General features: G+C 46.2%; 3 protein-coding genes across 3 annotated transcripts; all 3 read right to left on the bottom strand.

Annotated features, from left to right (window-relative positions):
• On the bottom strand, positions 576-1,381 carry LOC8073332 (60S ribosomal protein L26-1). The gene has a single exon (XM_002457347.2). The coding sequence runs from the start codon at positions 1,268-1,270 to the stop codon at positions 797-799; it is 474 nt and encodes a 157-aa protein (XP_002457392.1). The 5' UTR covers positions 1,271-1,381; the 3' UTR covers positions 576-796.
• On the bottom strand, positions 2,173-8,207 carry LOC8060827 (receptor-like protein kinase At3g21340). Its single transcript, XM_002457348.2, has 9 exons — positions 8,016-8,207; positions 6,830-7,897; positions 6,579-6,723; positions 6,031-6,102; positions 4,605-4,673; positions 4,156-4,224; positions 3,961-4,038; positions 3,206-3,414; positions 2,173-2,753 (listed from the first exon to the last, which is right to left on the bottom strand). The coding sequence occupies exons 1-9, from the start codon at positions 8,086-8,088 to the stop codon at positions 2,638-2,640; spliced, it is 1,899 nt and encodes a 632-aa protein (XP_002457393.1). The 5' UTR covers positions 8,089-8,207; the 3' UTR covers positions 2,173-2,637.
• Positions 18,263-20,446, bottom strand: LOC8060828 (protein ASPARTIC PROTEASE IN GUARD CELL 1). Its single transcript, XM_002457349.2, has one exon. It carries the CDS (start codon positions 20,217-20,219, stop codon positions 18,690-18,692), a length of 1,530 nt encoding a protein of 509 aa, XP_002457394.1. The 5' UTR covers positions 20,220-20,446; the 3' UTR covers positions 18,263-18,689.

Below are 21,121 nucleotides of genomic sequence, written 5' to 3' on the forward strand. Positions count from 1 at the left end.
CCGGAGCTAACAAGGTTTAGGCTCAAATTAGCTATTACAAACATAAATATACAGGCAAGCAACAAAGAACCTAGCAAGAATTCTAGGAGCTTTTGCAAACATATCAGACACCAACAAATTACCAGCACAAGCATGCTAGATGTAAAATGTAAACTTGATCAAGCAAAACAACAGAGGCATGTGAATTTGTAACATGTACAACCTCCAGAGATAACATGCCTAAGGCCTTGTTCGTAGGGATTGGAGAAAGAAAGGTTGAGGGGGATCCCGCCTCCAATTCCCTGGGTTTTGGGATCAAAATAGCAGGCCCTAAGGCATGTAGTATAAACATATGGCTGAAAATGACTGAAATGGACACATTGATAGTATATAGATTATGTCAAATTAAAAACCTTCAAAATAACTAGATTGACAATTAATATAAACTGCTTCCTCAAAAGTAGATATAATTCGAAATATAACCTACAAACGATAATTCAAGCTAATTTAACAGAATACAATACAAAATTAGAAAATTTCAACAGACAAGAATGACCACTAGATGCATTAGATAAGCAATAGAGTGAAGCCAACCATTTAGGAGATACCACAACGAAGAGATATTAACCATATAGTGAGTTCTTCATATCTCAGATCACAGAAACACATAGATCCACATTAAGTTCCAAAACTCTCATCGAGGCATAAAGCAGTTTTCAAGTAATTTAAAACTCCTAGCACATAATCATTGATAGCAAAAACTAGAGCGATAAGGAGGAAAAGGCGGTACAACCACCATCAGATCCCCGCGAAGCGCCTAGTCGATCTCCTGGAGAGAGGCACCGGTGGCGGCGGCACCACCAGCAGCGGCGGCGACGTCGTCGGCGGTGAACTTGCCCTTAGCCTTGTCGGCGTTGCGGCCCCGGGCCTTGCGGTCGAGGAGCGCCTTGCGGTCCTTGTCGAGCTTCAGCTTGGTGACGATCACCTTCGAGGGGTGGATGCCCACGTTGACGGTGGAGCCGTTCACCTTCTCGCGGGTGATCCTCTCGACGTGGATGACCCAGCGGCGGCGGTACACCTGCACAACCTTGCCCTCACGGCCCTTGTAGGTGCCGCGCACGACCTGCACCTCGTCGTCCTTGCGGATCGGGATGGAGCGCACGTTGTACTTGTGGCGGAGCTCCGTCGACAGCGCCGCGGACATGAGCACGCGGCGGACGGAGGACGGGGCCGTGAAGTGCGCCTTGCGGCACTTCCGGCGGGAGCTCGTGACGCGGGGGTTGCGCTTCATGGCGGCGGTGGCGGGGTTGGACGCTCCTGCTTACCTGGGAGGCCGCAGCGGCGGCGGCTAGGGTTCTCTGGGTGGGGGAGCTGGTGGAGGCGGCGGATTGGAGTGGAGAGAAGGATTATATAGCGGTTGTGCTGCTAGGGTTTTGTCGACGCGCTGGTGCTCGCGGCGTGGGGACGCTCGATTCGCATCGGACGGCGTCGATCTGTTGGATGGAATGGGTAGTTGGGTTGGGCTACTGGGCCTAGGCTTCTCTTTGTGTCGTCGGCCTTTTCTGTGCGCTATGGGCTATCGGCATAGCGACAATTGAACGTTGCGAAAAGGTCCATTTTTTTTTTACCTATGAGCTATGAATTATTACCTTGTCTCAAAAAAAACCTCTGAATTGCTACCTTGGTATGATTTTCTTTCTTCAAGCATTGGAGCTGAAAGTCCTGCTCCTACACTCTCAACTAACAAACCATTTAAATTATATCCTGCCTTCGTTTGAAGTGGTTCTAAAAGTGGTGTGAAACTCTTTTTTAGTTAAAAAGGGTAAATATTTGATAAGCTTTAAACAACAAAAAATGAATATAAGCTTCTATACAATCCTAGAAAATTATAGAGATAGATTGAGACATGACTAACCCAAATCAAATATTTGGAGCTCGTGGGAATTTCTTTAGAAACTCCCAAAAATAGATTTGGCTCTAGAAAAAACAGAAAAAATATCCAAAAAAAAAGGAAACCTTACAGGACATTATATATAGATGTATAACCATGATTTGAAAATTTTCCACAAGAAAAACAGAAGATGCAACCAATTATTGACAAACCACATCTGCACTGAAGAAGAAACAAATCCTCTGCAGTGCAGCAGAGAAGACTCATCCACACAAGAGCCATTGACAGGTAAACGGGCCAAGTAAGATATGAAAGCTAATGATCCTCTCACTGCCCAAAGTCGGTTAGTAACACCATGTCAGGTTCTATACAAAAAAATTAATACAAAGCATTGACCGCCAGCTTACAAGTTACAAGTAACAACGCTCGAATCTGCCACAAACTCCCAGTCCTGGTAGCTTCAAGCGGAAGCTAAACTATTTGGAGACTCCAGCAAGTAAAAAAGAATCGGTGCACTATAGGAACTACAACGACTGCCTCATATGCCCCATATTACAGGATACAAGCACATATGCTACATTTTGAATATCTCAAACTGTGAGTATAACTGCCATGGTATGGAACCTGAGTGAAAATGCAAGGCCGCCATGCTGGTGATGTGGGCAAAATTGATTCAAAACCTATATACCTCCTTCATGCCACCAACCACCATGAGTGTTCCCTCAACAAATATAGCTATCAGTGAGACCAATTTCTGAGCACGTCATTCAGTGAGGGCTCCCGTTTGTGTAGAAACCATCTGGGTTATGTGCCTCCATCTCAGCAAGCATCACAGACTTTGCCCTCTGGTACCTGTTCCTTTTTGCTGATATTGCCGATATGGCTGTAGTCAGAATTTAGTTAGTTTCAGACAGTGCCATCAAGTTATGGTTTAGCTAAGATACATAAAAATCATATGAACCAAGTTAGAACTGAATGGACATCTTTCTTACAGCAAGAAATTCCTAGAAAGTAAATAGGAACCAAGGTAATGGTTAACAAGAGAGCTGGATATGAACCACTTATTAGTCAATGACTAGAAGCTTATGTGTAATCTTGCTTATTTTCATTTCTTTCTTTGTTTCGTGATTTCTTTCGTTTCTTGCGTTGTTTCGTGACACTACTTTGCAAAGACTTGCTTTTTGTTTATTAATAAAAGCTAGTAGGGGGAAACCCCTCCTGTCTTCATAAAAAAAAAAGAGAACTAAACTGCCTTGCTGCGATGTAAATTAAATAATATTTACAGATCATTAAGCAAGTTCAGTCACATAAGGAAGTTAATTAAGTAATACTTACATGTCAAATCTTGAGGGAAGTCAAAATCATAGTCATATGGCCCCCTTCTTATGCACAGTATGTAGACCACTATAAGTATGACGAGAAGAAGAAACCCAAACGATGCTCCAAGTGCAATCTTGCCAGTTTTGTTCAACCCTCCTTTCTCCCAGAATAATGCACAAGCAGGTAAGGTAGGCACACCACACAGACCTTTATTACCTGAGAGGCTGCCAGAAGAATACATGTTGGTAGAAGACCAAAAATTAATACCACAAGTATATGTCAATCCTGTATTAACTAGCACAGTACATTATCTATCGTGTCACTCTCTACACTCCTAAACTCCCTAATTTGGAGGAAAGCGCTAAGAATAATAAATATATTCGAAATAAAGCTGCACAGTGCAGTTAATCATTCATCCCCAGATAAGTAAACAAAGCCTTGTCCATCTGTTCCTAAGAAATAGATTGTTTTATCACCCAATCAGTTCCTTTTTCAGGATTGGATAGATCAGTCAGGATCTATATTGGTAAGCACATAATTTTGAAATTTTGGTCTACTCCACTCTGATAATATATGATAATAATGATGATATTACTCAACATGATAGAACCTAAACCCTTCATTCTTGGATCTGTTAAGGAGCCTGCCATAAATAGACTAATGAATAATGATGATGCTTGTCCTGAGCATAGTAACTCTTTTTAACCATATCTGACATCACAGGTAAGAAGTGGAAGTTTTGTTTACAAGATTTAGTAAGGATATATTACTCTATCACGCCACCGTGCACGCCAATTGAGTAAAGTCTTTCTGGAACTTGCCCATCGAGTTGATTGTTGTTTAGTAATCTGCACGAGAAGTCCTAGCTAGTAAGTTTATACTGGTACATGCATACTCATATATTATTAAAGAACTGCTGAAACTGGTCATAAACAAATTCAATAGTAGCTTCAAAATATACTTACGCAGTCTGTAACTTGGACGAACCTATGGTGCCAGGAATGCTTCCAGTAAACTCATTTGATGAAATATCCCTAAAAACACAATGAAACACTCATATCAAACAAGCTTATGATGTATAAGAGCACCAGGTTTTGTATAAGCACAAGAGTCACAAGATCATAGATAAATATTATTTAGGGAATTTAAAGACTTAAACATGATCTGAATAGTAAATACAAGAGAATAATCACACAAAAACATGCACAACTCTTAAGCACATTTACTAATTCAATATTCTATTTACTTGTATAAAGTTGGTTAAGAGTAACAAATCATGATCTTGTATTCTTATGTTGAGCAGCCATTGTCCAGTTGTTTCAGCAACATGTATCTTGTATTCTTATATTGTCAATGTTAACTGCAACGAAAGCACACCCATCATCTTATAAAATGGAATAATTTGTGTACTTACAGTGACACAAGTGACGGTTGACCTAAACCAGGTGGTAAGCTTCCTGTCAGTGAATTATAGCTCAAATTCCTGACCAAACAGAGGATACCACATTAACAACCATGGCTGGATGCCTGGATTGCAAACTGGTAAGTAAAGAAATAAGCCAAAAGGGCATTTCCATAGACAAGAAAGAATTCATGGAAAATGTATGAGCATGTATGAAAAGTTGAAAGCTTGGGAATGTTAAAAAAATAATAGTTTATTGTTTAGATAATAAGAAATATTGAACATAACTTACTGTGAAGCAGGTCCATCAAAACAAGAAGGCAGTATGACAAATTCACAAAACAACTTACATTTTCAACATATCCTTTAGCATTTGTACTCACCGTTTCTAGAAATGAATATATACCATTCAGAGCAAATAGTAGAAAAGAATAGTAGAATGTAGTACATATGAACTAGAAACTGTTTTTTGACCATAAATACAGCAGGGGAGGCCCCCACAGTAAGAATTTTATTAATAAGAGAAAAAAGGAACAACAAAACAATTGAACAAACGACTGTACAAAAAGGACAATAGAAGAACTGCACAGATAAAAACTGTTGCCAGGACTACTGGGTACTAATGTTTTTTTTGGCTGTTCATAGAGCAAGACTTTATAAATATGGTTTAACAAAACATAGAAAAATAATAAGCCAGTCCAGTCAGCGAGCTTAATCAGTTGAGATGTGATTAATCAATTGTGAGGGCCAGAGATCTGAAAACTTTAAGAGATGGAGAGACTATGAACCTATTCCCATAGGTCCAGACCCCATAATGGAAGCTTCAGAGAATAGGTTAGACCCCATAATGGAAGCTTTAGAGCCATTCAATTCTATGCCCAAGCCCTACCGCCTAACATTCCTGATCCACATGAAATGGTACATTATTTTTGTTGAGAAATATATTTCCATTTTAAGCGTGCTAGCAGCCTAGCACACATGAACGTCAACATAGCCATTCAGCTCATTCCAGTTATGTATACCATGCATGCCCATGTCAAGGATTGTTATTCATGGTGTGGTCTACAGACTAAAACTTCTTGATACACATTCCTGTTGTAACCACATGCACTTGATTTTATCTAACTTAAATTTTCAAATTTTGTTCACTTCCACAGGTGATGTTCTGCACTGCTATTCTCTGTCAGAATTTTCATAACAAAGCCAAACTAAAATGACACAAACTGCTATACAAAGATGATACTTTATTTATTTGGCATTCTTTATATTAAAAAAAAATACTCCTATAACAGAGATAAATAAGATGCACATAATTGAAATCCGCCTGTAAGCTACGCTATCAACACAAAGTCAAGATTATATATATGCAAAATAATCTAAATATCAAGGATGACCTGGGTCAAATTTGATTTCAACTGGTGTGTGAAATGATACTTACAAGCTTACCAAGTCTTTAAGATGACTTATTTCATCAGTGATGTAACCTTTTAGTCCTTGACTTGCCAGATCCCTGTAGAGGGCAACAGCAACATCATACAAGTTGTAACCACAGGCATTTGAACCTTTCAACCCAGAATAGTATTTTAAGGAAAATAATCCACAGGCCCTTCCATTCAACCACACATACTGATACCGATGTGCATAATTTATTATTTATTATATTATAGACAAGACACGGGCAGCTACAAGAACTCAAATTAAATAATGGAAAGGCCTGTAACTCAAGCAACCAAATTACAACTTCAATTATGCAGTTAGAAATTTCAGTGCAACGTGCAACTAACGAAAGCTAAGTGTTCAAGTAGATAGGAATATCTGCATGTCTGTTAAACATTTCCTTTCCAGTCAATCCAATATATTCTATGAAAAATGCTCACTGTCACGATAGTGCACTTTTGTGACAAAAACTGAAGGCCAATAACCCCTAGATGACAACCAGAAATGCTCACAATAAAACACATTGCAATGGAGAAGAACGGTACTTACAGTTGTGTTATCACAAGCCCTTTGTCACCGCGGTGGCAAGTAACTCCCTCCCATGCATCCCACTCCCTCGGTGCACAAGGGTCACCATTCCAACCCATCCTCGCAGGAATTTTCAGTGACTCCTTCAACGCCTTCATTGCAGCCACTGCCAAAAACCAACGCAAAGAAGCTGAGAGGGCAGAGGTAGGGGGCAATTTTGCGGGTATCCTAATATTTCAACAGTCCAGCCAAAAATCTTCAGAATTGATCACCTTGGCTCGGCAACGTCCTAGTCTCAAGTGGCACCATTGCATAATTCTCAAGCCCGCACAGAATCGGCCGTCCCACCACTGGCACAAGCTTGACGCTGAGCGTGGAGCTTGTCAGATTCTTCACAATGTAGGTCCACTTGAACGCCGTGAAGCCTCCGACCTGCTTGAAGATGTCGATCCTCGTGACGTTCTCCCCAGCCAGCACAACGTCGAACACCCTCTGGCCAGCAGACCCGATCCCAGCATCGATCTCGGCGAAATGCAGCCAGACCATGTATGACAGCCTGGTGTCCACGGGCATGAGGTACTCGATCTCATTGGTGGCGTCCCCGCCCGTGGTGACCGCCGACTCGTACAGCTTGGTGGGGAAGTAGTTGGGCGGCTGGTTGCTGCCGAAAATCTTCTTCCCGCCCGCAGTAATGGCGTCGTAGCTGAGGTCGTTGTTCCGGAAATCGACATCCGCCTGCCACACCCTGGAGAAGGCGTCGGCGTCCCGGGTGAACCCCGGTCCAAACAGGCTGTTCCCGCAGGTGACGCGGCCGTAGTTGACGAGGATGAGGTCGGCGCCCGTGGTGGCGCCGTCGTAGGCGAGCGGGTGGACGGGCGCGACCTCGATGGAGGCGACGACGGGCGCGTCGGTGGAGAGCGAGTAGAAGCAGACGTCGGAGGCCGGCGAGGTCGCGGACGGGAAGATGAGGTCGGAGTAGGCCCCGTACCGCGCGGCCGGTTCCGGCCAGGGCGAGCGGAACGAGAGCACGAGCGTGGCGGCGGCCGAGACGTCGAAGGAGGGCGTCCGGAGCTTGGAGTCGTAGTTGTCGTAGACGGAGAAGAGGCGGAGGTAGTATCGCCCCGGGGGGAGGGGCAGCGAGTAGCAGGAGGACTTGCCGGCTGACGAAGGCGGGAAGAAGCGGAGCGTCCGTTCCTGTGGCTGCGGGAACCGGTGCGGCTCCGCGACCATCCCGGCCGCCCCGCCCGCGGAGAAGAACTGGTCGGCCAGCCACCGGCGGCCGAAGACGGAGGTGAAGTCCGCGGTGCCGCCGCAGTCGATGTTGTAGCTGTGGTTCGCCGCTGTGCGTGGGGGCGACAGAGACGCCGCAGAGTTAGCATTTGCGCCGGTTGCATTGCAGCGGGATTTGAATGAAACTGTGTTAAGGGGGGGGGACGGAGCTAGAGCTAGGGAGCGTACCGCCGGAGAGGAAGGGGTCGTCGGAGGCGCGGGCGCCGGCGAGGAGGAGCAGGAGCAGCGGGAGCAGCCGCATTGGGGGATCCCCTGACCGTAACGACGAGGATTTTTAGGGGGGTTTGGAAGAGAATTTCTTCGCTGCCACCACCGTTGGAGTGGAGCTTGGAAACAGCTGGATGGAGGTGGTGGTGGAGGAATAGTGGTGGGGAAGGAAGGGAACAGGGTGAAGCGGGGGGGACGCTGGATCTGGTGGCGTACGCTGTACGTTGATCCGTGATCGGACGGTCGTGAGTGAGCGGAGACTGCACGCGTGGGGAGGGAATCCGGAGCGGTGAGAAGCGGACAGGGAAACTAGGCGGTGACATTAGGGGTCGCGAATCCGAGCCAGCTTTTTTTGGACGCGCTAATCAGCCGCTTTCTCTTTCGATCCTCTCTCCTCCCGTCCCGGTCTGAGCCCTGTGGATCAAGTTGCATGGATGGAGGAGAGCTCACGTGAGCTAGCGCTGTAAAAAATGGCAAGCGGACGTGGTGAACAGCGTGCCATCAGCATCTTTCACGGTAACAACTGGCCTTGTTTTGATACTATTGCATATTTGCATGGATGAGCAGAGTACATGCGGCGACGGGTCATATATGGACCTGGTTAGCAGTGAGTGAATTAGTGAACAGAGGCCACAGACGTGAGGCCTGGTTCAGTTGACAAGGTGAAAAGTTTTTTAATTACTGTAGCACTTTTGTTTTTTATTTAATAGTTATTGTCTAATCATAGAGTAAATAGACTCAGAAGATCCGTCTCACAAATTATAATTAAATTATGTAATTAGTTATTTTTTATTTATATTTAATGTTTCATGTATATGCCATAAAATTTGATGTTACGGGAATTTTTGAAAAGTTTTTAGATTTTCATAATACTAAACAAGGACTGAGACGTTGAAGGCTTGGAGCTTGTGGTTGAGGTGGGTGGGGGGACAGAGCGATTAAGCTGAGAGCCGATCAGCCGGAATAATTGGAGCGGGGGCGATGGACCCTCCTTCCTCCTTGAAAACGTAACGAAATGGCCCACGCGATGGATCTCGACATTGGCAGTGTCACGGGAACCGCCACCGCTACCGCTACCCAGCACCAGCAGGCAAAGCACTGCTGCGTCATTCTCCGTGGTTGCCAGAGCAGAGAGCAGGGAAGCGGCTGCGTTCGGCGTTCCTCTGCATATTGTACCCTCGGATCGTGCGCCTTGGCCGCGTGCAAGAATTGGCCCGGGCAGGCAGCCGCGACGTGCGCAGTGGATGCGGGGGCATGTCCGTGCCGGTGCCGGTGCCGCGCGTCAAGTGTCAACCAACCCAACCACTACCAGCGGGCCGTCCAGCCCCACTTCTTTCTCCCAAGTTTGACTTCATGGCGTACTACACGGTACACCGAGCATTTTATCCTGGAACTTCTGAGACTTGTCCAACCCCGTGCATTCAGGGTTTCTGCGCGCCTGCACGACCGCAAGGCTACTGTACTTTTGTGCAGGTTGATCGGCAGCCATGCCAGCCGAGAACACCTAGCTCAGAGTATAAGATTCTTCAGCTATTCAAGCGCTACACCCGAATTTGTATTTGTCTGGTGCTGGTGCGTGCCAAATTAGCATGTCTTGCTAATGTTGCAAGCCTTACGCATAGGAAGAAAGCAATAGCCTCAAATTTCACGTCACGTGTGTATCGATATAGAATCTATCTATCTATCTATCTATCCAAAGCAACTTTTTTTATCGTTCTTCTTCCTCCTTGTTTTTGTCATAGCCCAACGCTGTGTTACGGCATCCTCTTACCCGTCCTTCCTCCGCACGAGCTCCAACCATGGACGGCCTCACCCTAACATGGTCAGGTCACCTACGTCGCAATCAAATCCCCAGTCGTCATCCCCTTCGCCTGGTGGGTCTCCCTTCCCGATCTCTCCTTCTAAGGCTACCGAATTTGGAGACAAAGAGAGGGAGAGTCACCAAATTTGAAGAAGAATCAGAGAGAGGGCGAATCGAGTGTTGACAAGGAGAGAAACAAGAGACTGTTGTTTAGCCTTTCTCTCAATATATGGATGTTTCTTCTCATATTATGTATCAAATCTTCTTTGCATTGACAGGCACTGGGCCTATGGCGCTTGTTTGGGCTCCACTCTTAGATTCTCTGACTTTTTTATAGGACTTTATTTTTTGATTATTTAGAGTGATTCTACTTGATTCTAGTGAAGGAGCATATGAGAATTGTTTCTAAAGTGGTTTTGATAGTGTTTTTAGCTCTGTTCACTATAAATAGAGAAGTGAATCTTACTTGCTACTTGCTAGACAAGATTTTAGCTGTTTGTCTAGAAAGGAGTGATTCTTGTGGAGAATCTGCTCCAAAAAGCCATGCCAAAACATTATAAGAATACGATTTGTTAGTCTCTCTCTTATAAATGTAAATTGTTAGAGACGTGTGTGTGCTTGTGAGAAGAAAAGATAAGCACTTACGGGAGCAACGCTACTACGCTAGTACTTTCGAGTAGTCCACGTTTCATGAATAGGGATGGAAGGAAGAATGTAAAGATGACAGTATAGCGATGCAGACATTGACAGAGATTTTGCAACCACACAGCATACCATTATTAAGGTGATGGACCTTGTTCGATTGAAAGAAAGAAAACGAGAAAGAAAAAACTTGTGTTGGACCTTGTCCTACGTGCCATCGTGTCAGGACCAAAATATATAGTAATAAATAAACTCAGATTAGTAGCAGACAACGAGACGGGTTTATATAAAGAACGAGTAAGCCTTGGGCGCGCCGTACACTCACGGGCGTCGCGGCGGTGGCGAAGACACCAAAAGTGGTTGCCATTACCTGCAGGGTATGCAGCACTGGTGTACAGTACTAGTAGTAATTTCTCCATTTTTTGCAAGGACGGCATAGGCAATCAGTCTGTTCTGTACATGTTGCTGCATGGATGGGAAGAAGGCAGCATTGCATTTGCATTGCACGCCGTCCTTGAATCTTGTTCTACTGTTCCAGGATGTCTTCCAGAACAGAGTGATTGCCTATGCCGTCCTTGAACACGGCTGACGGCTCTTATGTCGATCAGATCAGAGTAGAGGATCGCACTCGTATTAATTTTTATAGACATTATATATAGAAACTATAGTGCCAATAGATAGTTTTTATAGAATATTTATTTATCCAATCACATTCATTTTCTCTCCATTCTTAGGTCTTGTTTACTTCCACCCAAAATCCAAAAAAAATTTAAGATTCTCCGTCACATCGAATCTTTAGACGCATGCATGGAGTATTAAATATAAACGAAAAAAACTAATTGTACAGTTTGGTCAAAATTTACGAGACGAATCTTTTGAGTCTAGTTAGTCCATAATTGGACAATAATTACCACAAACAAACGAAAGTGCTAAGGTGTCGGAAAAAATTTCGGGAAGGAACTAAACAAGGCCTTAGCCAATAATATCACTTTATGTCTTGTATTTCGTGTAGACATGGTTTCTAACTTAGGCCCAGTTTCTATGATTTTTGTTCTCTCTTCAATAGTAACTCTCTTGCCACATCAGCAATACTTAGATGACATTATAATTAATATATATATAAACCATGATTTTTGTTCTCTCTTCAATAGTGATTTTATGAGTACCATTACCAACAACTTTCCCATACTAGCCGGGATCCCGTGCAGTTGCATGGGTTAGGATCCATTAGAAAATACTAACGGGTGTGTACTGTTTATTGGATCCATTACCGTTAAACATAACGGGTACGCACTATTAATTGGATCTGTTACTGTTTAGCATAACGGGTGTATTGTTCACTGGAGGATAACGGTTACACTGTTCACTGGATCCAATCCGTTAGTGTTATACTTAACGGGTGTACTGTTCATGGGATCCATTACTGTTAATGTACAGTAAATTATGAGAGAGACAGGGGTATACAATTATAAGGGTAAGGGGTAGATGCGATGAAGCATGTCCCACGGTGCGAGGCCCAGAACTCGAAAGGGGAGAAACAAAGCCAGGCAAGGCCCCCCCAGTGGTGATGGAGATTGGAGAACTAGAGCACGTACGGTGATGATGGACCGAGGCACGTCGACGCTGGCTGGCGGGAGTGCTCTTTTATGACACTTCTAATATAGAAATTATTATTGTTTTTATATACATTAATTATATTATCATCTAAGTATTTTGCTAACATGGCAAGATAATTATTGAACAGAGAGCAAAAATCATTAAAATTAGGTCTAAGTTAGAAACAATGTCTATACGAGAATCAAGACATGAAGCTGTGTGATTGGTTGAGAATAGAGAGAGAATGAATGTGATTAAATAAAAAAAATATTTTTATACAAATTATTCATTGAGACTATGATTTTTATATATAGTGTATATGAAAATTAATAGGTATAAAATGCTATATATATAGTTTTTAGCATTGGAATTGGCCAGAATAGGCTCAAGAGCGTGAGAGTCGTGAGAAGGATGCCGGCGACAGAAGCAGCGGTAGAAAGTGGTTTTTAAGACTGTGGTTTTTAAGACTCTAGAAGCCGCAAGAGCTCATGAGAATATACCTAGAAGCTTCCTGAAATTAGATTTAGCTCCATGAAAATAAAAATGTAAAAAAACATGGGACATCATCAACACAACATAATAAACACATAAATGTGTTGACAAAGTTTCCACATAAAAAATATGAGCTATAACTAGCATGATATATTCATGTTGAAGGCATTCCTAGTGATTGTATCTCATGTCGTTCTTGTCACCAAAAGTTTTTAAAACGTGCACAATGATTAATATGTTTTTAAAAACATTCCTTATTTTTTATATGTATCTATTTTTAGAGAGCTAAATTTGATTTATATAAGCTTCTAGATATTTATCACGAGCACTAAATATTGTATTTGAGTTTCTCATATCTCAATCTATCTCTAAGATTTTTTTTCACAAATATTTAGAAGTTTAGAAATATTTTTCATGGTTTAAAACCCTTATCAGGTGTTAGACCAAAATATTTCTAATTGGAGCATAGAGGCAATTTCAACATTTTGAGAGTTGACAAAGACGGGTTTTAAAGTTCAAGCAAAAAAATCTAGGCTCCAACGATAATTTAGGCCTTGTTTAGTTCCAAAATTTTTAGGAAATCGATACTGTAGCATTTTCGTTTGTATTTAACAAATATTGTCCAATCATGAACTAACTAGGCTTAAAAGATTCGTCTCATCAATTTCGACCAACCTGTGCAATTAGTTTTTTTTGTCTATATTTAATACTCCATGCATGTGTCTAAAGATTCAATGTGACAGAGAATCTGAAAAATTTTACAAAATTTTTTAGGAACTAAACAAGGCCTATAGGGAAATAAAAACGACTGTTTGCCTATCTTATTGCCAGCACAGTTTGTCAAAGTGGTCCATGGCCCATCCCAATTACAATTAGCTTCGAGTTGTTAAAGAAAAAAACTATTAGCTTCGAGTTGCTAAAAAAAGCTATTAGCTACGTTTTCTACTTTTTCTGTGCTCTTTCTTCATTCTATATTCAGCAACATTGAACCAAACACTTTTCCACAATTCTATGACAATATTTTAGTCTTTGATATACGACTTTGAACGTAAGCTTTCTTTTTAAATTATACTTACATATTGTCAAACAAGTGATTGTATCGGGCTGCTCCCTGGCCCATCTTCCCACCGCTGGCGAGGACGAAAGATCCAAAGGCTGGGAAGCGCTGTGTGAAGATGGTCCAGCAGGCCCGTAAAGAAACATCCGCTTGGACCTGTTCCCTGCTGGACTAGACGGATGTCCAGCCCCGGCCCTCCATGCTGCAGTGGCGCCTCCCTGCCCAAGTGCCCAAGCAAGCAGATGTAGCTGGGCTGTTTAGTTTCCTGGGTGGTACCGAAAGCGAAAAGCACAAGATCTCAGGCCTTGTTCAGTTCAAAAAAAAATTGTAAAATTTTTCAGATTCTCCGTCACATCAAATCTTTAGACGCATGCATAAAATATTAAATATAGACGAAAGTAAAAACTAATTGCACAGTTTGATCGGAATTGACGAGACAAATCTTTTGAGTCTAGTTAGTACATAATTGGATAATATTTGTCAAATACAAACAAAAGTGGTACTATTCCTATTTTACAAAAATTTTTAGAACTAAACAAGGCCTCATCATTCTCCCTTTTTAAAACAAAATAACAATAAGATTAGAAAGGCCAAAGTAATCATCTGACGCCTCACTCGAGGCCCAATCATCGAGCCTCGACAAGAAAGATATCTATGCACACTAAAACCGTCTCGTCTAAGACGAGACCCAACCAAATCTCGAACGAGACCAGAACAGTTCCATCTCATCTAGGACCTAGCCAGACCTCGGATGGAACCAGGCAAGTTCCGTCTCGCCTGAGACCCAACCAGACCCTGGATGAGACCAAATAACATCTGTCTCGCCCGAGCCCCTGGCTCGAGCGCCTTGTTCCTGATGGAGCACTTGAGGCTTTCCTGCGATGGCAAAGCCATTTTACCACAGATGGAATGCAGGGCACATCCGCACGCCCATACCATGTAGAACAAGGCATGACGAATATTATGCTACCTGCTACTGTCATTGTGGTGCCTGCTACCGTCACTGTGTGTATGGCCAAACCCAGAGATGGTGGGCAACGTCAACTCCGACCACTATAGCCACGCATCCGTCAGAGCACCAGAGTACCGGATCACGGAGACAAGGCCTCAAGTGTCAACACAAGACGGTGCAGAGGGGTCGGCATGGTTGCTACACGTAACGACATCCCCTCTACAGTATCGGTATGGCTCGGCACGAAAGCCGCGAGAGTAAGCACTCCCATACGACGGTCACGACCGGCTATAATGCAAGGGATGGAGAGCCTCACCGTCATTGTACGACGCCATGCTTCGTCTCACGTCTTGTACCAAGACCGTAATACTATGACATGTGCACATGTATTGCCTGCCTCCCCTTGAGATTATAAAAGGGGAAGCAGGGTCTCATTTGAGCGACAGAAAAACACGAGCTAAGTCATGTACACCAAGACGCTACGACTCAGTCCACTGCGCACACAACTCACTTAGAGTTGAGACCTAGGACACATTTCCTCTCTCGTAACTAGCTTGTAATCCCCTATTACGAGCACTCCGGGTACAAGATAATACAAAATCTCCTCCTCACACTGGACGTAGGGTATTCTCGACTTGAACCAGTATAAACTCCTTGTGTTCTTTCTGCATCACCATTTGGGTTAAGGGCACGCAGGCATAAATTCACTAGTTAGTGTTTGGACTGTGAGTCGAGACACCGACACTGCGTGAAAAAGTTTTTGGGTAATGTAATGTTTTATTTGTATTTGGTAATTATTGTTTAATCATAGGCTAATTAGGCTCAAAAGATTCATCTCGCAAATTACAGATAAACTGTGCAATTAGTTATTTTTTAATATCTATATTTAATGCTCTATACATATGCTGCAAGATTCGATGTGATGGGGAATCTTAAAAAAAAATTTAGATTTTGGTTGTGGATCTGTTTAGTTCTAAAAAAATTTCAAAATTTCCCGTCACATCGAATCTCTGAAGACATGAATGAAACATTAAATATAAATTAAAAATTACTAATTGCATAATTTATCTATAATTTGCGAGGCAAATATTTTGAACCTAGTTAGTATGTGATTGGACAATAATTGTAAAAAAATTTTTTTGTCAAACAAGGCCCGTGTGTTCGTCTGAGAGAGACCATGGAGCGACCCTTTTTCCCCCGCCACGCCAGCGCCCGCGTCTTCGGCCGGACTTTGCGCCTCGGAGATCGTGTTCAGCCCCGGACACACCCGCGACGGCGATGCCGATGCGAGAGTCCAAAGGCTTTTCCACTGGGAAGCAACGGGAGGAAAAGGCAGGAGCGACCAAAGCTGGTGGCCTGGTGGGGTCGTGGGGATGCTGCATGCATCATGGTGGTGTCGACGGACCTTCGATTCGTTCCGACTTGCAACCGTGGAGAACTGGAGGACAAGAACGTCGAGCATGGTGGGAGCTGCCCAGTTGTGGCCTGTGCAACTGGAGATGTGCTGCTCCGGACCGGAACGATGCCGCTGCCCGCGCGCACGTCGCCCGGGCTGCTCCAGTACTCCATCGTCCCTCGGCCCGTAGCAATACACACATATCAATCGGCATGGCCTGCACGGCCGCGTGATGCACCCTTGCTTGCTTCTGCTGTCCCGCAGGTACTCACGTAACTGCATCGTCCCTCTACGGTGCGTCGCTGGATATATTTCAGCCTTTTCGCTTTATATTTGAAAATACTATTTAATGATTTGTTATGATAAAAAAATACTATTCGATATTAAGATAACAAGCTGTTTAACAATTTTCTAATTGTGAGGGTTATATTCAATTTTTCTAACTTATACCAAGAGTAACTGCACGCGTGTTCCACCTAGGCCTTGTTTAGTTCACTACGAAATTCAAAAATTTTTCAAGATTTCCTGTCACATTAAATCTTGCGGCATATGCATGAAGCATTAAATATAGACGAAAACAAAAACTAATTACACAGTTTGTCTGTAAATCATGAGATGAATCTTTTAAGCCTAGTTACTCTATGGTTGAACAATGTTTATCAAATAAAAACGAAAGTGCTACAGCGTCGAAATCCGAAATTTTTTCGGATCTAAACAAGGCATCACTACCGACCTCAAATTCTCTCACTTCTTGGAACGAAAATTAAGGGTTTGTTTAGATCCAAAAGTTTTTTAGATTTCGATACTGTAGCAATTTTGTTTTTATTTGACAAACATTGTCTAATCATGGAGTAACTAGACTTAAAAAATTCGTCTCGTGATTTACAGATAAACTGTAAAATTAGTTATCTTTTTTATCTATATTTAATGTTCTATGCATATGACGTAAGATTTAATATGATTAAAAATCTTGTAAAATTTTGGATTTTTTGGTGCATCTAAACAAGCCTAAAAAGTGCTGATCCGGGAGCCACCAGAACTGCAGGAGCGTCACAACAAGAGCACGAGGGCCAGGGAGGGATATATAAAAGAAAAAAAAAACTAACGGAATCTGGTACTGCCAACCAGCAGAAATTGTGCCCCTCTCCACTCAGGGGCACTGTTTCTTGATAACGCGGCACGTCCAGCCCTGATGCATGCATGGTCCGTTTTCAGAATTTGTTTGTTTATTAAATTAAATTCTCGTGCGCTGTCATTTTCTTTGCGTAGGAGGCGGTTGGGGATGCGACATCGATCGCAAGCGTGAGTGCGTGACCACTAATTATTGTGCTCAACAAGATTGTTAGCGACGTAGCACCTACTCTCTCCAGAGTATCGGCGCTGCGGTTTTCTTCTCATCAGGACTGCTCGACAGTAATTCGAAGCAAGAACATTATTTGAGTACGATTGTAGTCCAAAAACTAGTGCATCTGCACCTTGTTTATTTGAGTATGAATTGCATAGCGCACAATTAGCCTATTCGTAAAGTAGTAGCAGTTAACAAACATTTTAGCCTATGCACAGGACAAAATGCTCACACATACATCATGCACTGCAATGCCATAGAGAAGTACCGAGAAGAGGTAACAGTGTAACACCGTAATAGCTCTGTAGGTCGTACGTTTATACTCTTCCGTTACGGTATAGTATCTTCTGTATAGAAATGTTAATGTTGTTCGTGTGTGGACGAATGGCGATTTGCTCGCATCAACGATCTGATATCCAACGTTAAGAAGAGATCGTTAGAATGACATGTGGCGGCTAGACACGCCACCCTTTGAGTCGTAGTGGAAGGCAGGCATGCATGGCCAGGGCCCATGCCCAGATGCCCCATGGGATTGGGATCGATGGAACGGTGGGGACAATCTCTTTCGGAGGCATCTGGGGACGTTGAAGACTCCACATGCAGCAGGTGCATTCAAGATTGCTGCTCTGCTGCCCAACAGTAACGGCTACCAACCACCATTAATGAAACGAAAGAGGACCAGATGCCGGCGGTCGCAGCAGCGGCTGCGCTACAGCGAGCAGCCGGTGACGCATGTGACCCGTCCCAAGGGCCAAAAAGGCCGGTGGCTACCAAAGCTTATCAGGGCCCCATCAGAAGAGACGCGCCGAAACAATGCCACGGTACCTAAGCATGCACGCTTTGCTCTACAAATTGAGGTCCTCCGTGTGCTCACTAAAACTAAACCAGCGGTGGGTGTATACACTTGCACGACACAGATTACTGCTGTACCATCAAATTCAAATTAGTACTAACATTCAAGCATATCTGATCGTTTCCGCGGGATGGAAACTTCCATTTTTTCTTGACATAATTATAAAGTTAAAATAAATACTCTAAACTTGGAGCCCCATGACATAATTTCGTCATGACACGGCTCCACCCACGCACACCCATCCATACTCAAAGACCGAGACCGCGAGGGAAAGAGAGACACAACTGGACCCACCCGCGCCGCGCCAAACAGGCTGGCAGCCGCCTTTGCCTTTCGCTCCTCCCCAGACCAGACACGGCAGGGCCCACCGCTTAATTACTTACCCCCACTCTAATCACTCTCCCGCTAATTAAACACCCGCTAGTCATTACAGTACTACCACCGTGGCTAACAAGGCGGTTAGCCAGCCAGAAGCACACACAACGCAGAACGCAGGCAAGGCTAGCACTTGTTCGGGGTGAAGCCGACGACGCCCTTGGCGGTGTCGAAGCTGACGCGGGTGCCCTGCTGCTGCACGTTCCCGATGATGGACACGGCGGCGTTCGTCGGCGCGAACGCCAGGCAGTAGGTCCCGGCACCGTCCACGGGGATGAGGTAGTTCTTCGCGGGAAGCCGCAGCGCGCCGCCGCCCTCGAACCGGAGCGACACCGCGGGCACCTCCACGCTGGTCCGGTCCGACAGGTCGTAGCACGTGTCGAACAGCGACACCCCGGAGGTCCGCGGCAGCGACGGCGTGCCGCGGACGAAGGCGTCGCGGAGCGCCGCGTAGGCCGAGGACTGGAGACGCGTGACCGCGGTGCCGGAGTCCACGATGACGCCTCCCGATCCCGACGTGGCGTCCATGGCGAAGGCCGACGACGGGATGGACAGCGCCTGCCCGCCGACCGAGATCCCCGACAGCGCCACGTAGTAGAAGGTGCCCGTCCGCGGGCTGCGCACGAGTGGCGCCGTCACGGTGTCCGCCTCGGCGCCGTCGGCGCCGAACTGGAGCGTGGACGCGGCGGGGGAGTCGCGGTCGACGAGGCAGTAGGAGAAGGTGGACGCGGAGATCTGGGACGGGAACGAGAGCGGGCCGCCTCCCAGCGCTAGCAGCCCCGCGGCGCCGACGAAGAGACCTTCGTTGTCGTGGCCGCACCCGATGGCGACGTTGGTGACGGGGGTGGAGTCCCCGAGCGTCAGCGTCTCGGTGGCGAAGTCGCCCACGGTGTAGGATCCGTCGCCGTAGGCCACCTCGTAGAGGCACGCGCCCGTGGCGTTGCGGCACGCCGCGGTGTCGAGGTCACGGCACCGCGGGGAGTCGCAGGAGACGGCGGCGTAGGAGGCGGAGAGCGACGGGTCGAACACCGGGTCCGACTGCTGGTAGCAGTCGGCGCAGGGCTGGCACTGCACCCAGGTGACGTCGCTGCCGGTGTCCAGCACCATGTACAGCTCCCGCGCGGGGCTGCCGATGCCCACGCGGGAGAAGTACTCCCCGCTGCCCTGCCCGACGCCCGACACCACGGGGCCCTGGATCGCCGCCGCCAAGGACGCCCCGAAGACCGCCGACTCGTTCGCGGGGCGAAGGTCCTGACGGGTCACCCCGTCCGCCGCCAGCGTCGCGCGGGCCGACAGCGCCGCGGCGCGCGCCGAGTCGCGGCGGAGGCGGGATTGCACCAGGGACCGGTACGTCGCGTGCCGCTGCTGCGCCTCCGGCAGGAAGTCCCGGGAGTGGAGCCGCAGCGTGAGACTACCTCCTCCGCCGCTCTCCCGTGAAGAGCGCTTCGCCTCGGCGGCGGCGGCGGACTGGTGCAGCGAGACGGCGGCGTCGGTGGAGAGCGCGGCGCGGGCGAGGGAGAGTGAGGCGGCTACATCGAGCGTCTCCGTGTCGGCGGACGAGCGGTGGTGGCGGGAGACGGCGGGTGTCGGGGCGACGGCGAGTAGGAGGACGGCGACGACGGCGGCGGCGAGCGGGAGAAAGGTAGGCGGCTGCATTGTGCTGGCGGTGAGAGGGCTGGGGGGGAGTGGAGTGGGGGAGTAGAGCAGAGTGTCGGGGGGCAGGGCAGGAATGAGAATGATGAGTGGAGGAGGGCGAGGAAGGTGGTGGGATTTTTCAAGGGCGGCACGCGGCCGCGGCGGCAGGTGCCGTGACGAGGGTGAATGGAATGGGGATCACGTCATTTCGGTGCCCGGATGGATTAATCCGCTTCGCTTCGAGCTTTTATGGCTGTATAACCGCAAGACGGGGAGGTTTGGTGACGGTGGTGGTGGGGGAGTACAGATGGAGTAGCAGCCAGCAGGGGCGCACCGGCAGAGGCCGGGGTGGGGGTGGGGGGGGGGGGGGGGGGGGCCCCCCCGGGGGGGGGGGGCGCCGCGGGGTGAGTAATCATTTCGGTCGTAGGGTTCGGAGGACGCTACAGAATCATTTATCGAGAAATCTTCGTACAGGATTACTGTCGTGTGTTTACGGCCTTTGGTCGTAAATTACCTCACACCGTGCTCTGTTGTGCACCGCAGCGCACGTACTAGGAGTGACTGTGAACATGTGATGTGTCCTGCGATCCGGTGATGCTGACACAGTAAAACGAGGTTTGTTTCTGGCACGGGCAGATCACACTGTTACCGTTTAATGTTCACGTGGAATCCTATGAAAGTTTCGTAATGGGGAAAAAATGCGGGAAGTATTGAAAATGAGTTGGCGCCATGTGTGCTTCCAAGCTAACGAAAACGATCGAGCGCATTGTTACGAGAAAACAAACGCCACGGCGCCACCTACATTTTGTAGCAGTATTGATTACAGCATTGCCTAGTACAAAATTCAAGGATCGCGGTGTCCTCTTGCAGCCCTACGCACGCACGCCGTTTACCTACCTGTCTTGCATTCCATCCCGCAGAAA

The sequence above is a fragment of the Sorghum bicolor genome, chromosome 3 (assembly GCF_000003195.3).
Source record: "Sorghum bicolor cultivar BTx623 chromosome 3, Sorghum_bicolor_NCBIv3, whole genome shotgun sequence".
Classification (NCBI taxonomy): Eukaryota; Viridiplantae; Streptophyta; class Magnoliopsida; order Poales; family Poaceae; genus Sorghum; species Sorghum bicolor.